Here is a 17,649-nt window from a genome sequence, read left to right on the forward strand (position 1 = left end):
CACCAGGCCACCGGCCCACCTGTGACTTGTTAGCTAACAAAACTTTCGAGCCCCATAATGTGCTCCTGCATTTTTTTTTTTGGCAATTGTATCACCAGAGGATAGGTAAGGTATGCATAATTCCTTTAAGGAAGATACTTTGAGTCTGGTGAAGGTCCTGATCTAAGTAAACGGCGCTACTGTTTACTTCCTAAGATCAAACCTCATAACCTTCCATTCCCCAGGCTCTGTATGACCGCTATGGGCTTAGCGTTTCCTCATAGGTATAATCATAATCACAGGATGGATAATAAAGCAATTAAACTAATACTCAAACTAACCAGGTTCGATTCCCGGGTTCGGCGAAATGTATTTGGAGTATACCTGAAGGGAGTTCCGGGGGTTAACGATGTATGCACAAGGCTTATTCCTCTAAGAAAAAGGAGGAGTAGATGTAAAATAGAAAGAGACAGGCGCTCCCTTTACAGGCGACGGAAAAGAATAACAGAGCGGCTAAAAGAGGTCAATATATCTGAAATGCGTAGGGAGACACTGGTCAGAGAAATAGCAAGCATCGAACTTAAGCTAAAAGAATCCTTTAGGAGTCAGGAATCGCGGGAAGAACTAAAAGCCATAAATGAAATCGAAAGAAACCCAAAGTATTTCTTCTCCTATGCCAAATCAAAATCGAGAACAACGTCCAGTATTGGGCCCCTACTTAAACAAGATGGGTCCTACACAGATGACAGCAAGGAAATGAGTGAGCTACTCAAGTCCCAATATGACTCAGTTTTTAGCAAGCCGCTAACCAGACTGAGAGTCGAAGATCAAAATGAATTTTTTATGAGAGAGCCACAAAATTTGATTAACACAAGCCTATCCGATGTTATCCTGACGCCAAATGACTTCGAACAGGCGATAAATGACATGCCCATGCACTCTGCCCCAGGGCCAGACTCATGGAACTCTGTGTTCATCAAGAACTGCAAGAAGCCCCTATCACGAGCCTTTTCCATCCTATGGAGAGGGAGCATGGACACGGGGGTCGTCCCACAGTTACTAAAAACAACAGACATAGCCCCACTCCACAAAGGGGGCAGTAAAGCAACAGCAAAGAACTACAGACCAATAGCACTAACATCCCATATCATAAAAATCTTTGAAAGGGTCCTAAGAAGCAAGATCACCACCCATCTAGAAACCCATCAGTTACACAACCCAGGGCAACATGGGTTTAGAACAGGTCGCTCCTGTCTGTCTCAACTATTGGATCACTACGACAAGGTCCTAAATGCACTAGAAGACAAAAAGAATGCAGATGTAATATATACAGACTTTGCAAAAGCCTTCGACAAGTGTGACCATGGCGTAATAGCGCACAAAATGCGTGCTAAAGGAATAACAGGAAAAGTCGGTCGATGGATCTATAATTTCCTCACTAACAGAACACAGAGAGTAGTCGTCAACAGAGTAAAGTCCGAGGCAGCTACGGTGAAAAGCTCTGTTCCACAAGGCACAGTACTAGCTCCCATCTTGTTCCTCATCCTCATATCCGACATAGACAAGGATGTCAGCCACAGCACCGTGTCTTCCTTTGCAGATGACACCCGAATCTGCATGACAGTGTCTTCCATTGCAGACACTGCAAGGCTCCAGGCAGACATCAACCAAATCTTTCAGTGGGCTGCAGAAAACAATATGAAGTTCAACGATGAGAAATTTCAATTACTCAGATATGGTAAACATGAGGAAATTAAATCTTCATCAGAGTACAAAACAAATTCTGGCTACAAAATAGAGCGAAACACCAACGTCAAAGACCTGGGAGTGATTATGTCGGAGGATCTCACCTTCAAGGACCATAACATTGTATCAATCGCATCTGCTAGAAAAATGACAGGATGGATAATGAGAACCTTCAAAACTAGGGAGGCCAAGCCCATGATGACACTCTTCAGGTCACTTGTTCTATCTAGGCTGGAATATTGCGGCACACTAACAGCACCTTTCAAGGCAGGTGAAATTGCCGACCTAGAAAATGTACAGAGAACCTTCACGGCGCGCATAACGGAGATAAAACACCTCAATTACTGGGAGCGCTTGAGGTTCCTAAACCTGTATTCCCTGGAACGCAGGAGGGAGAGATACATGATTATATACACCTGGAAAATCCTAGAGGGACTAGTACCGAACTTGCACACGAAAATCACTCACTACGAAAGCAAAAAACTTGGCAGACGATGCACCATCCCCCCAATGAAAAGCAGGGGTGTCACTAGCACGTTAAGAGACCATACAATAAGTGTCAGGGGCCCGAGACTGTTCAACTGCCTCCCAGCACACATAAGGGGGATTACCAACAGACCCCTGGCAGTCTTCAAGCTGGCACTGGACAAGCACCTAAAGTCAGTTCCTGATCAGCCGGGCTGTGGCTCGTACGTTGGTTTGCGTGCAGCCAGCAGCAACAGCCTGGTTGATCAGGCTCTGATCCACCAGGAAGCCTGGTCACAGACCGGGCCGCGGGGGCGTTGACCCCCGGAACTCTCTCCAGGTAAACTCCAGGTAAACTCCCCACGACCCGGTCCATGACCAGGCCTCCTCAATAAAGATACCCAAGAGTTGCACATGTGTTTAATTTATCAACAAACAGATCTACCTGGGGTGGAAGGTACGGGAGTATTTTTAGTCAGGTTCAGAATGTTGAGGTCAGGTGGAGAATGCCGCATCTGATGATCCACCGGGTGGGGTTATAGAGTCCTGGGTAGCTTGGCAGGGGTATTGGACAAGTTGTGAGTAGACCTTTTGCAGTGTTCTATGTTCTTATGTGGGTTACAAGTATCTTCGGCAGGTTAAATCACCACCACCAGATGTAGACCAAACGAAATGTAAACTTTGCCAGTTGGACTATTGTCACACCTTGCTTACTTTTGTACTGGAATGCAATAAAATTATTGAATTCAGAGACAACTCACTCAGAAATGTTCAAGAAATGTCAAAGTATTTTATTCACAGTGGTATATTACAAACCATTCTGGAAAAATACCCCGACCTTGCTCACTGTATGTAAAGCATTGCCACTGTGTAAGTAAGGTTATTCAGGTATACACAAATACAGTTACATAGATTATCATACATAACAGCATATGTGTAGAGAACCTAGGATAACCCCAAAAAGTCGGACAAAGTGACTTATTTCCATTGGGGTGTGTGTGTGTACTCGAATATTTGTTCTCTCCTGTTTGTACTCACCTATTTGTGGTTGCAGGGATCGATTCATAGCTCCTGGCCCCGCCTCTTCACTGATTGTTACTAGGTCCTCTCTCTCCGTGCTCCATGAGCTTTATCATACCTCATCTTAAAACTATGTATGGTTCCTGCCTCAACTACGTCACTTGCCAGACTATTCCACTTCCTGACAACTCTATGACTGAAGAAATACTTCCTAACATCCCTTTGACTCATTTGAGTCTTCAACTTCCAATTGTGACCTCTTGTTTCTGTGTCCCATCTCTGAAACATCCTATCGTTGTCCACTTTGTCTATTCCGCGCAGTATTTTATATGTCGTTATCATGTCTCCCCTGACCCTCCTGTCCTCCAGTGTCGTCAGGTCAATTTCCCTTAACCTTTCTTCGTAGGACAATCCTCATAGGTCTGGGACTAGTCTTGTTGCAAATATTTGCACTTTCATTTTTATTTTCAAAGATTAGAGTTGTTTATATTTTTCCCGGGAAAGTCAACCTCTTAGGGGCGGCGGCATACAACCTTTAATACCCGTAAAACTGTTATTTTTATTATTATTAACATATTTGTCTACTTTTAGCTTAAAATATAAAGTTTATTATATGCAATCTTATGATTTTGAATGTGGCAGTAACTTTGAAAAATAAATATGTAAACAATGGCAAAATGTGTTCGAGCGAAGGAAATGGAAAATGCCCAGTATAAGTAAATAAGTAAATTATTCAGGTGTACACAAATACAGTTACATAGATTATCATACATAGTAAAATATGTGTAAAGAACCTAGGATAACCCCAAAAAAGTCAGACTAACTAATTTCCAATGGGGTCCTTTGAAACGTTAATACGTATGACTTTGTCTTATGTTATTGATTGCATTATGGGCATGTTACAGAATTATATGTATTATTACGAATGTTTTAATTTCTCATTATTTGAGAGTTGTGGGCGTGCTGTGAAGTAACACTATTAGAGACACTATAGAGTAGGTGGAAGTCGGAGACAATGTTAGAACACTTCGGGTGGACCCGAGATAAGTGACAGGAAGAGCTGAGACAAGTCTGTGATCACTGCTGTTCTCGTCATCTCTCAAACACCCATCATGGTCAGTGTATCGTAAGTTATTGGCACATGGAGTGAGGCACTAATACTAGTAATTTATCACCGAGCCTTGAGTGTGCATTGCTGTTGCTTCATGTGTGTGGTGTGGCATGATTCATAGGGAGATCTAACTCATTTGCCGCTTTTTAATATTTCAACTTTTATTGAAACATACTTGAAGAATATTTATTATATTTTATTTTGAGTAATTTACACCGTGTAGAATTACTTATGTGTACCTATACCTAAATAAACTTAACAACTTAATGCAGTTATTCAGTTCTCATAAGCCTTCTTAATATACCCTCATTCAGTCTGTCATAAATCAGGAAATACATATATGTAAATAAGTACCTCACAAAAAAAGTCCAAGAATATTCAACCAAGAACCCCAGTGGAAATAAATCACTTTGACTTTTTTTTGGTTATCCCAGCTACTCTACACATATACTGCTATGTATGATAATTTATGTAATTTATTAACTTGTCGGTTCTCTGAACCATTTATCTAATAATTTATGTAACTGTATTTATCTGTACCTGAATAAATAGCATACAATACCACCAAGTTGATTAGTAAGTCACATTTGCAGCATTCGGAATCTTTTTGACAAAATGTTTTGCCTACACTTCAAGCTTCAGCAGTCAAATACAAAGATGAATCAGAATCCTGGAGTCATTTGCATTTATGGAAGATGAGGTAGACGAGATGTAGAGGTAGTTTGATGTAATCAAAGGTGATGCCGATGTAATCTAGGGGTGATAAACTGATCACATCAGACTATCTTTACACTTTGTCTGCTGCTTCCATCAATGCTGACATCTTCAGGATTCAGATTTATCTCCATATTCGGCTGAAGAAGCCTGCAGTGCAGGCAGAACATTTCATCAATAAGATTCCTTGTGCTACATACGTGTCTTTATCACCGCCATCATATACTGGGTCAACCAGAAATGATGGGTATCTGGGTCAGTGGCAGCTAATAGTCACAGGGGAAAATGTCACTTAAAACTTCAAGTAAAGTTAGTTTAGGTTATGTTAGTTTGTTAGGTGTGGCTAGATTAAGCAAAGTTGGACTAGTCTAAGTTAGGCTAGTTGCTGTGACCTTTTTCCTGCAAATTTTTTGCATAGAGTTATGTGGGTTAGTGGGCTACCAACACCAACAGCCTAATTGAACTGGCAGTCAACAGACGAGCCTGGTCCCAGGCTGGACTTAGAGGGTAGAAAATTTAAAAACAGTCACAGATACTGTATATAATAAGTTCTATTTTAATGTATATTGTTGTTTGAATATCATGAACTCCAGTCATAAATATAGATAATACATATTTGCATAATTCACTACAAACGATGCTAATAAAATCAGTATCACTTGTACAGATTTCATATGAATAAAATGGACTATTATTACTATAGTTATTATTATTATTACAAGCAGCTGTACTCACACATAACCTAACATGACATGCTTACTCCTTACCGATCTGAATTCAGTTTTAAAGAAAAGCACTAATCCCATCATGTGTACCACTGAGTTACAGTTTAAATAAAATCAGGTTGAAGATGTTACCGCTTTGCCTGGAAGTACTGTGGTAAGATACGATAAGATTTTGTTTGGATTTTTAACCCTTGAGGGTTAGCTACCCAGGTTAACCCAAGAAAGGCAGTGTGATGTTATTTCCATTGGGGTCCTCAGTCTTGTTCCCCAGGATGCAACCCACACCAGTTGACTAACACCTAGGTACCTACTTGTTTGCTAGGTAAACAGGACAACATCTGTAAGGAAACACACCCAATGTTTCCACCCTTGCCTGGGATTGAACCACAGACACACTGTGTGTGAAGCAAGTGTTGCCTACCTGGCCATGGAATACCATGGCTTGGCAGGCCTGTATGAAGGAAAATAAAACTGCCATGTTTATCTGAAGTGTAACTTAATTTAATCAAAACCTAAGCTTCATGATAAACCAATTGTTCATCTGAACTTTGCTAGTGCAGATTAGCAGATAAATATGCAACTGTGTGTATGACAGGTGAGAGAGGTGAATGATTATGTATGTATATGTATAGTACAGTATATACTCTAGAACTACTGGAAGGAGATACAGGAAATTTTTATTTAAATTTCATCATTTTTCTTTGCCCTTGGTTCCTAATAATATCCCTGTGGCAGTATTTGTGTTTTTGGGAGTTGGTTTTAATATTTATCGAATATTAGTTATGCCAAGGTATTTAATAATTTTTGCTGTTGGTATAATAGTTATTATTAATGAGGTGATGAGATCTAATGTGTGTGTTTGTAAACTGTTAATTATATGATGTTTTGCAGTCGGCCACATTACGTCCTTACCTGAATGCTGTTCGGCACACACTCTCAGCTGCAATGTGTCTTCATAATTTTAACTCACAAGTTGTAGAAAGACACAATAAACCTGAAGTAGAGGTTAGGTAAGTAATTCCATTCACATTTTTCTAAGCAAATAATTATATGCCACAATGGATGGAAAAATCTTTAGAAATGTTGAGGTAGGATGCAGTCTTTTGTAGTAAGGGTCTGGAATAATTGCTACCTTTATAGAAAAGGTTAAGATATTGAAAATAAAGTATAAAAACTTAGAAGACATTAAGAATAAATTGAATTCACAAACATGTACATGTTACAACCATTGGAAATAGGTTAAACACTAAAGATGGAACACCTTTAGCATTGCTCTGCCTCTATATGTACCTACAGATAGATAGACACATGTTTGTTCACACAAACATGCACAACCACAGCTGCATCTAAATGTAAATGGAACTAATTGGAGTCTCAAAGTTGATTACATAAGTGCTGATAAAACCACTAAGAAGGCAAATGAGCCTAGATAAAAGATGAAAGATGATAATCTAAGCCTAATAGAATCCATGAAACTCAAACCATTGAGAGTGATGCCTACCATAATAATTTATTTTGTACATTCAGAAGAAATGAAAATAACTCAGAGGAAGAGACCCAAGAGAAGTCAAGAACAAATGATATTACAGTATTAATTAACAGGGCTACATATGGTGTACCCCTCAAGGTTCTGTCATGTTGGTGAGGGAATGCCTCTCATTTTCTTAGACATTGTATGACCCCTATGGGTTAAAAACTCCCCATAAATGTAATTTCATCTACATATAGTGCATACTCATCCATTAATCTGTGACAGGTGAAAAATCTAATTTTACATTGAAAAATAATGATCTATATTCTGCTTCATTTTCTGCAGATTATTTTGGTAATTAGTTATGTCAGATTAAGAGTTCTATTCATCATTAATAATGCTTCACTTAGATTGTGTGTTTTATTCCTGGTCTTCATACTACAGAATGGATATAAAAGCAATGGGGAATACAAAGGATAGAATTATTCCACTGTATAAGGAATCTTAAAATCAAAAGTAGATTGAGAACACAGAAATTGCACTCAGGAATAGAATGAGAGCAGATATGATTGAAGTATTTTATATACAAATAAAAGGTAGGTTTAAAAACTGGAAATAAAAATAGGGTGCTAGGAATATCTAATCAAGAAAGCACCCTGAATAATAGATTCAAGTTGGATAAGTTCAGATTCAGAAAGAACATAAGAAAATTTTGGTTTTATCAGTAGATGTTAAAAGCATTTCCCCACAACTAGTCAGTATACTACTGGGGTGTGCATGTTAGTTAACACTGCATTGAACTTCTGTTAGCAATCAACATAGGCAGTACAATACCTAACTTTCATATTGACACATAAGACTAGTAGAAATGTTTCAAGATATTCACATTCTATATATTGTATCCACTATATTGATTTTTATATTGTAATTTTTTATTCCTCAGATCAAGTAAGGAACTCTTGATGACTGCTGTTGTTGTTAGTCGAAATGAAAAAGAGAAAGTTCTAATAGAACCATCCATCAACTCCATCAGGATTTCCATCTCTATTAAACAAGCAGATGATATTGAACGTATCCTTTGTCATAAATTTATGAGGTAGTTATTGCAAACATTGATGTATTCTTACCAGCTACTGTATATACAATATGCCTTTTAATTGGATTTTGAACTGGAATAGTATGTTAATACTAACAAGCAAGATAGAATGAGTTACACCTCAAAGCATTATATACTTCAGTTAATAATAAAAGTTTCACCTATGTGGTGCCTATAAAGTTACTGACTTGATAATGCCACTGTGAGGGTAAAACATTATTAACAAATGTATCCACTGCATCTGTGATATTTACGTAACCAGATTTCTTAAATGCATACAGTAAACCCTACCTGTATTGGATCTCTATAATGGACTTCGTAAATACAAAACAAAATTTTCTGGGTCATTTGATTTGGAAATGGTAGACAAAGTCCATTAATTAGAAGAATTGTCCATTAGTGTTACGGTCACAGCAAAACAATCAGATCTCTATCCACTACAACAAAACAGTCTTGTCTCTATCCATCACAATTGTCATCACTAGCCACCTTACCCCTTCCCTCCAGTTAGTCTGTTATACAGAGGGTTTACTGAATTGTACTTTAATAATAAATCAAATACATTTTACATTATTTATCATTACTGAAGGTCTTCCCATCAGGGAATGCTGTCTTTTGATTTTGGCCTATATAGTTTATTGTATAGTTTTGGGGGGTCACCTGAGGTTTCCTTCTCCCCCCCTCCTCCCAGGTAAAAAACAGTCAAATATAGTTATGCTAATTCTAATATTGGTTAGCTGGTCATTTTTTTATTACATTAGCCATCTTTCACCAAGGTAGGGTGACCCTTAAATAGGGAAATACACTCGGCATCATTCATTCATTAGCTGTCTTGTCATGAGTGCAAGCACTCTATACACTTCTTGCCTCCAAGACCCAAAATTGACTAACCAGTTTCTCCGAATCCCTTCATAAATGTTAGCTTGCTCGTACTACCAAAAGCATGTCAAGTCCCTAATGCCTCGTCTTCATTTATATTTTGTGAACATGTTCACACATGCCTTCTAGATTCTCAAGCCCTTATTGCTTAACCCTATCACGTTCCATAATAGAATTCGTGGAGGGATTTTTTAAAACCTTTTGACAAGTGAATACTGGTATTTAGGCCTTACTAAGATTTTGTTCTTGGCCTGTTTTTATATGTGAATTATAGTTTGGGGGCTATGCTAAATCAGTACGGGCTGTATGGAACGTTATGTGCAATACAATGTTGAAGCTGTGCACATAAAAACTGCACTCAACATGAAAAAATAGAGAAGTTTTTTTCTTACGAGTTGGCCATCTCCCACCGAAGCAGGGTGACCCAAAAAGAAAGAAAATCCCCAAAAAGAAAATACTTTCATCATCGTTCAACACTTTCACCTCACTCATACATAATCACTGTTTTTGCAGAGGTGCCAAGAACACAACAGTTTAGAAGCATATACGTATAAAGATACACAATATACCCCTCCAAACTGCCAATATCCCAAACCCCTCCTTTAAAGTGCAGGCATTGTACTTCCCATTTCCAATACTCAAGTCCGGCTATATAAATATAACCGGTTTCCCTGAATCCCTTCACTAAATATTACGCTGCTCACACTCCAGCAGCTCGTCAGGTCCCAAATACCATTCATCTCCATTCACTCCTATTTAACGTGCTCACACATGCTTGCTGGAAGTCCAAGCCCCTCACCCACAAAACCTCCTTTACTCCCTCCCTCCAACTTTTTCGAGGACAACCCCTACCCTGCCTACCTTCTCCTACAGATTTTTACGCTGTCCATGTCATTCTACTTTGATCTGTTCTCTCTAAATGACCAAACCACCTCAACAACACTTCTTCAGCCCTCTGACTAATACTTTTATTAACTCCACACCTTCTCCTAATTTCCACACTCCAAATTCTATGCATAATATTTACACCACACATTGCCCTTAGACAGGACATCTCCACTGCCTCCAACTGCCTCCTCACTGCAGTATTCACAACCCAAGCTTCACACCCATATGAGTGTTGGTACCACTATACTTTCATACATTCCTTTCTTTGCCTCTATAGATAATGTTTTTTGTCTCCACATATACCTCAATGCACCACTCACCTTTTTTCCTTCATCAATTCTATGGTTAATCTCCTCATCCTTCATACATCCATCCGCTGACACGTCAACTCCCAAATATGCGAAAGCATTCACTTATTCCATACTCCTCCTCCCCAATTTGATATCCAATTTTTCTTTATCTAAATCATTTGATACCCTCATCACCTTACTCTTTTCTATGTTCACTTTCAACTTTCTACCTTTACACACACCCCCAAACTCGTCCGCTAATCTTTGCAACTTTTCTTTAGAATCTCCCAAAAGCACAGTATCATCAGCAAAAAGTAACTGTCAGTTCCCATTTTGCATTTGATTCCCCGTAATTTAATCCCATTATATAAGTAGTATTTGTTTTACAAAACTTACATATAAATAGTTAAAACCTTATTTAAAAATAAAGCAAGTTGTAGGCTGCAATACAGTGGACCCCCGGTTTACGATATTTCATTCCAGAAGTATGCTCAGGTGCCAGTACTGAATGAATTTGTTCCCATAAGGAATATTGTGAATTAGATTAGTCCATTTCAGACCCCCAAACATACACGTACAAACGCACTTACATAAATACACTTACATAATTGGTTGCATTGGGAGCTGATTGTAAAGCAGGGGTTCACTGTATATGTATTGCGTAAAATGCAACAAACATTGACATGAAAATGAGTTTCTGTAATTAGAATATTATACAAAAATACAAATCCTTAATTTTTTAACACTGGCCATCTCCATCAAGGTTAGGCTAGCCCCAAAAAGAAACCCTTTGTCACTATTACTGTCTTGCCAGAGGTGTGCAGATACTACAGGTCACATGCCCTTCCAAACTGCGAATATCCCCACCCCTCATTCAGAGTTCGGGAGTGGTAGGAATATTCGTAAAATTGTTTATGGCTCCTCGTGGTAATATGATACGAAGCAGTTTCTGGTGTCTGATAGGCAAAACGCTCTCTTGCAGACATTGCATAGCCATCTAGAACAGTGCACATCTTTAGATGTGGAGCAGAATTCACTGGTTTGCCTGTTGTTATTGAAGACTGGATCATGAAACACTGAAGTGAACAATGGAGTCCGAAGGCAAGAAAGCTTATTTCCCATTCCTTGGCTTTTGTGTGATCCTGAAGATGCTGATATATCCATCTTGAAGTCTTTGAGTGTTATATGATCAATCCCTGATGTGTGTTCAAAGTGTTGAAACTTTGAACACACCATCTTCTGGCCCTCACAGGAGTCTTTTAGAGATGTGGGAGCATGTCACTTTTGTTAATGCTGCCTTTCTTGGAGTTGTAAGCTTTGATGACATTGAGACAGGAGACCTTCAGTGTCATCATAAGTAGAGAATGTTGTTGGGTTCAATTTGGTTAGAAGATTGCAGACATAGTGACTTAAAGACCAAGACTCGTCAATGGAACATTAGTTCAGTGATCCTCTCTTCACCATGGACTGACTAATCTCTTTAAAATCTTGGAAGTGGTGGATTACCTGCATATCTGTGTGCTTTCCCCAGTTGTTTGGTATCTTCCTTTATTTTACTCATATTGAACAAATACACTAACTGCTCCAAAACTATATCCCCACCTGCTTTTAATATTCTTTTTCTTCTTTCAAATTACCAGCCGTATCCCACTGAGGTGGGGTGGCCTATTTAATATATGCTTCTAAATCTATCTGTCCCTGATGCTGTATTCACTTTCATTCTTCCCACTGCCTTATGCACTTGCCCCACATTCACCTCAAGCTCTTTTTTTTTTTTACTCCTATTAGATATTCTTCCCTGCCCAATGCATGAAATCATTGCCTCCTTTTCTCTATCAGTACATGACATCTCAGCCAAGTATTGTTTACATCTTTCCAGTACATCCACCTCCCCCTCAAGCATCTCTCTTCTGTTGTAAACTGTTAAGTCCACGTGTTCTCACTCCAAAACTTTTTCTTATTCTTAGCAAAATTTGTTAATGAAGCCTCACTCATTGGCTTTCCTTTTGCACTCTTTTTACCACACTTTTAACTTTTCTTTTTCTCTCCATATAAATCAAGGGCAGAAGGAAAGAGGAATAAGGGGTCATCCCAGGAAGGTTTGGAGAGGGGGTGGAGTAAAGGAGGTTTTGAGTGCTAGGGGCTTGAGCATTCAGAAGACTTGTGTGAGCATGTTAGACTGGAGTGGAGAGAAGTAATTTTTATGGCTTAACATTGTGCTATTGGATTTAAGGGAAACCTGTTAGCCAGATTAGTCGTAAAGGTAGAAAGCGCAGTGCTGTCTTCTGTCAAGGCATGGTGATCCAAAGAAGGAAACATCCAACATTATTCATTCAGTGTCTTACCAGAAGTTTGTTGACATTACAATTCAGATTACTCTGTGACTGCAACATCTTCACCCCTCCTTCAGAGTGCTAGCACTGTCCTTCCCATCTTTAGGACTCAAGTCTGGCTAACTGGTTTTTTCTGAATTCCTTCATGTTTCCTTGCTTACACACCAACAGCACACTTTATATATTTTATTTTACAGATTTATGATGATGAGAGCTGAAAATTTCATAATTCTACGTAGAAAACCTGTACAGGTTAGTTTAATTTTTGGTATTTGTAGACAGGATAAATATCTTGATGAAGGTCACTTGCAGTTGTAACAGTTTTTTACTTTATTATTAAGCTCTGTATATTTTTCCTGTACAATATAGTATAGTGAATACCTTCTTTGATTTATCATTGCATGCTGAATAAGTATACCTAGTTATTCATAGACATAAAACTAGTTCTAAAAATGTACAGTAAATAATATTGTATGTAGATTTTTAGACTTAAAGTTGATTTTGATCTTTGAATATTTGTTTATGACACTGAACTTGTTTATTTTTAATTAAAAATCAGCACTGATGTTAAGGTGTGATGTTCACTAATTACATCTTTACATTTAACAGGGCTACGACATATCTTTCCTCATAACGAACTTCCACACAGAGCAGATGTTCAAACACAAACTGGTAGATTTTGTCATTCACTTCATGGAAGAGATTGATAAGGAGATTTCGGAAATGAAACTGGCTGTGAATGCTCGAGCCAGAGAATGTGCCATGGAATACTTAAAAAGAGTAAGTACTGTACATTGTAAATGTAAACATGGTAGAGCCAAAAGTAATAAAAAGATGTAAGCAGAATAAGATGCTGAAAATATATATTAGGAGATAAATCACACAAGTTACCTCTCGAGATTTTATAATTACGTTACCATTGCTATTTTGCTTTTATAATAGATTTCAAGCCATTAGTGTTGTGGGAGGTGACGAAAATGTTGGAAGTGGGGGGGGGGGGGCTAGTAACCCCTTCTGTACTAAATGCTAAACAGAAGATAAACTTTATGAGAGTGTTTCTTCTTTTTTGAGGCACCCTGCCTCGGTGGGAGACAACTGGTGTGTTAAAATAAATAAATAAATAAAGTTTAAAATGAACATTGATAAGAGTAAGGTGATGAGGATATCAAATGAGTTAGGTAAAGAAAAATTGGTATCACATTGGAGGGAGGCAGTATGGAAGAAATGAATGTGTTTAGATATTTGGGAGTAGACTTGTCATCAGATGGGTTAATGAAGGACAAGGTAAACCATAGAATTGAAGAAGGAAAAAGAGTGGTTGGTGCATCGAGGTACCTGTGAAGACAAAGAATGTTATCCATGGAGACAAAGAAGGGAATGTATGAGAGCATAGTGGTACCTACACTCATATGGGTGTGAAGCATGGGGTGTAAATTCTGCAGCAAGAAGAGGCTGGGGGCAGTGGAGATGTGGTGTATAAGGCCAACATGTGGTGTAAATATTGTGCTGAGAATTCATAGTGTGTAAATTAGGAGGTGTGGAGTTACTAAAAGCTTTATTCAGAGGGCTGAGGAGGGGTTGTTGAGGTGGTTAAGTCTCTTAAAGAGGATGGAATAAAATAGGATGACTGTAGTGGAGGGGTAGGGGTTGTCCTAGGAAAGGATGTGAGAGAGGGGGTAAAAGTAGTTTTGTGTGTAAGGGGCTTGGACATACAGCGGGCATGTGTGAGCATGTTAGGAGTGAATGGAGACAAATGGTTTTGGGGACTTGAGCTGTTGGAGTGTGAGCAGAGTAATATTTTGTGAAGGGATTCAGGGAAACCAGTTAGCTGGACTTGAGTCCTGGAGGTGGGATGTGCAATGCCTGCCTTTTAAAGGAGGGGCTTGGGATATTTGCTGTTTAGAGTTACATCTGAACTATTGTATCTGAGCACCTCTGCAAAGATAGTTATTATTTGTGAATGATGGTGAGTGTTTCTTTTTTGGGTCACCCTGCCTCGGTGAGAGATGGCCACCGTGTTGAAAAAATAAAGAAAATAATAAATACCTGAACAGTATGAGACCTATAATTAATATACTGTAGTACTTGATTATCCTTTTCATTTCACGAGTATTAATTAGATTATGTTTAGAAACGGAGGATTTTTTGCAGAAACAACATAGTGTATTTTCCCACTAAATTTGTCAAGATCTGACAACTGTTTTATTTTACTTATATTACTGATGTTTTTCTTTCCAGTTCTGAGTGGTAATAAAAATGTTAGTGCACAGCAATCTGTCAAATCATTGGGGATTCTCAAGGTAGGAGGCAAGACTTATAGCGTCTTTTCTTTCACCTTGTGTTTCATGTGTGAAAAACAAATTTCATGACTGATTTTATTGCTTTGGAGTGATAATTTACATTGGTTTGTATTTGTGTATCATAAAAATCACATCTTCACAAACAAAATCCATTTTTGTACATTTCAAACATTGCACAAAATTATTTTTTGTTAAATATATAAAAGTACTATAATTAGCAATGCTTTTTTAATGCATATGATGTATCCAAATAATTGTGGGGAATTAAAATGGTTGTTCGCAATACATTTAAACCATTCCAAATTTTATATGAAACTTCAAACACAGGCTCTTGCTACAGGTTGTTTAATTCACAGCGACTGTTTAGCCAAGTTGTGTTATTATATACGGTGCACTTTTATACTAGTTGTCAAAGAAAACATTTGTGTAAGTTGGAATACTATTTTGTATGACTGATACTGTCTTGGTATATCTTATTAAGTGTATTGTACAACAGTTTTGATTGTGAATAATAATTTATCAATACGGCCATTAAAAGAGTATTTTAGAAATGAGGTTTAAGAAATTATTAAAACAATTTCTTGAGGTGGAAATAATATCTAGTGCAAATGGTGCTGGCCCTTCATGAAATCATGATGAAAATTTTCAAACTTAAAATACTTAAAGTTTAGCAATAAATTAATGTCTATATGTAAGGAATAATGAATATCCCAGTTATTAGGCATTCAATTTAAAACGTTAAACACTGTTAAGCTGAGGTGTCAAATTTACTTGCTGTGGTAGGCCATAATGATATTCTATAGTGAACTAAAGCATTAAATTTCACCGTGCTGTTTAAAATGTTCGTTACACCTCCCCAACATACTGTTTTATCCAGTTAATTATCAATTTTCTCTCTGAGAAGCTTACATTTGAAAAAGCTCACCATTATCTTGATATATTGCTTCTGAAGTTCTTAATATGCATTTATTCAAGAAGTCCATTTTGGAAAAAGATTTTAATGTCAGTTTTGCGCATATGAACACAAGCAAAACTACCCAACTTCCTTTCCCCTTCCCCCAAGCCCCAAAAACCATCTGTGGTCTGTGTAATTCAAATGAGCTTGGCGAGCCTAAGCTGATCCATAGGGCGTATGTTTGACACCCCTGCTGTCAAGGCTGTTTTAATTTTTCTGTAATTTGCAGCTGGTAATTTTGTTAATTACCAAAGTTTTACACATGTGGTAAGTTTATAAGGAGTATATTGATAACATTACATCAACACAATAAAAATGGACATTACTTTTTCATGTTATTGTAGTAATTTACCAAATTTATATATCAATAGAGCTTAAATGAACCAAGAACAGTAGCTGGATCTCATTTTGTCTGTGTTTCCCTACATACTAATGATTAACTTATTCAAAATAGATGTAAACACTTAACTATATATTAATTTGTTAATTTATATACTTTTTTTTTTTTTTTTTTTTCAACAAGTCGGCCGTCTCCCACCGAGGCAGGGTGACCCAAAAAAAGAAAGAAAATCCCCAAAAAGAAAATACTTTCATCATCATTCAACACTTTCACCACACTCGCACATTATCACTGTTTTTGCAGAGGTGCTCAGAATACAACAGTCTAGAAGCATACACATATAAAGATACACAACATATCCCTCCAAACTGCCAATATCCCAAACCCCTCCTTTAAAGTGCAGGCATTGTACTTCCCATTTCCAGGACTCAAGTCCGACTATATGAAAATAACCGGTTTCCCTGAATCCCTTCACTAAATATTACCCTGCTCACACTCCAACAGATCGTCAGGTCCCAAGTACCATTCGTCTCCATTCACTCCTATCTAACACGCTCACGCACGCTTGCTGGAAGTCCAAGCCCCTTACCCACAAAACCTCCTTTACCCCCTCTCTCCAACCCTTTCGAGGACGACCCCTACCCCGCCTTCCTTCCCCTATAGATTTATATGCTTTCCATGTCATTCTACTTTGATCCATTCTCTCTAAATGAGTTCTAGGAAACACTTTCAATTATTTTACAAATGTAGTTAACATTTGTAATTAATGCATTTTCAAGGCAAAATATTCACTTGTCATTGGTTATTACTGACCAAGAATAAAAGCAATTTTTTTTTTTTGGCGGGGGGGGGGAGGCATTAAACCCAAAGAGGTCATATAGCACCTGGGAAATGGATGGTATTTAGGCTTGCTCCAATGGGAGGATAAGTCCAGTATATTGAATCAGGACAGCACTAAACCCATGTGGATTATATAACATTTACGGAACAGGAGGCAATCAAGTTTGATCCAAGGAAGGGGAGGATGAGTACAGTTTCTTGGATCAAGAGCCTTTACTGGTATCTCCCCTGAGGGGCAAAAAAAAAAAAAAATATATATATACTTTAAATACTGCCAACCTGAATCTGACATGATTTTATTTGTTTTCATATCTTGTTCTATACTTTATCAAAGATAAAAAGTACATTCTGTATTTAAATTTTATTAATTTCAGGTATTCTGATTAATAAAGGATGTATAAAACTGATTTATGAAGTTATTCAGCTCCTTTGAGCTGCATGTTGAAAATACATATGTAAGAATTAAAGATTGTGTAATTAGTTTTCCTTAATTATTA

At 37.8% G+C, this 17,649-nt stretch overlaps 1 protein-coding gene across 2 annotated transcripts; it reads left to right on the forward strand.

Moving 5' to 3' along the window:
- Positions 1-4,198: 4,198 nt before the first annotated feature.
- On the forward strand, positions 4,199-16,307 carry Arpc4 (Actin-related protein 2/3 complex, subunit 4). 2 transcript variants are annotated; one of them, XM_053779682.2, is made up of 6 exons: positions 4,199-4,325; positions 6,652-6,770; positions 8,175-8,327; positions 12,915-12,969; positions 13,327-13,497; positions 14,956-16,307. In XM_053779682.2, exons 1-6 carry the CDS (start codon positions 4,323-4,325, stop codon positions 14,959-14,961), a joined length of 507 nt encoding a protein of 168 aa, XP_053635657.1. In that variant the 5' UTR covers positions 4,199-4,322; the 3' UTR covers positions 14,962-16,307. The 2 variants fall into 2 exon arrangements, with proteins under 2 accessions (XP_053635657.1, XP_053635659.1); XM_053779684.2 differs by having other exon boundaries at positions 4,206-4,336; positions 14,956-15,096.
- Positions 16,308-17,649: the final 1,342 nt, after the last annotated feature.

Source organism: Cherax quadricarinatus, chromosome 24 (genome assembly GCF_038502225.1).
Source record: "Cherax quadricarinatus isolate ZL_2023a chromosome 24, ASM3850222v1, whole genome shotgun sequence".
Taxonomy (NCBI): domain Eukaryota; kingdom Metazoa; phylum Arthropoda; class Malacostraca; order Decapoda; family Parastacidae; genus Cherax; species Cherax quadricarinatus.

Bases quoted from the DNA above. Each gene is read 5' to 3' on its own strand.
- Arpc4 (XM_053779682.2), top strand. The intron at 6,771-8,174 runs GTAAGTAATTCC...TTTATTCCTCAG, and splicing joins AAACCTGAAGTAGAGGTTAG to ATCAAGTAAGGAACTCTTGA. The intron at 12,970-13,326 runs GTTAGTTTAATT...TACATTTAACAG, and splicing joins TACGTAGAAAACCTGTACAG to GGCTACGACATATCTTTCCT.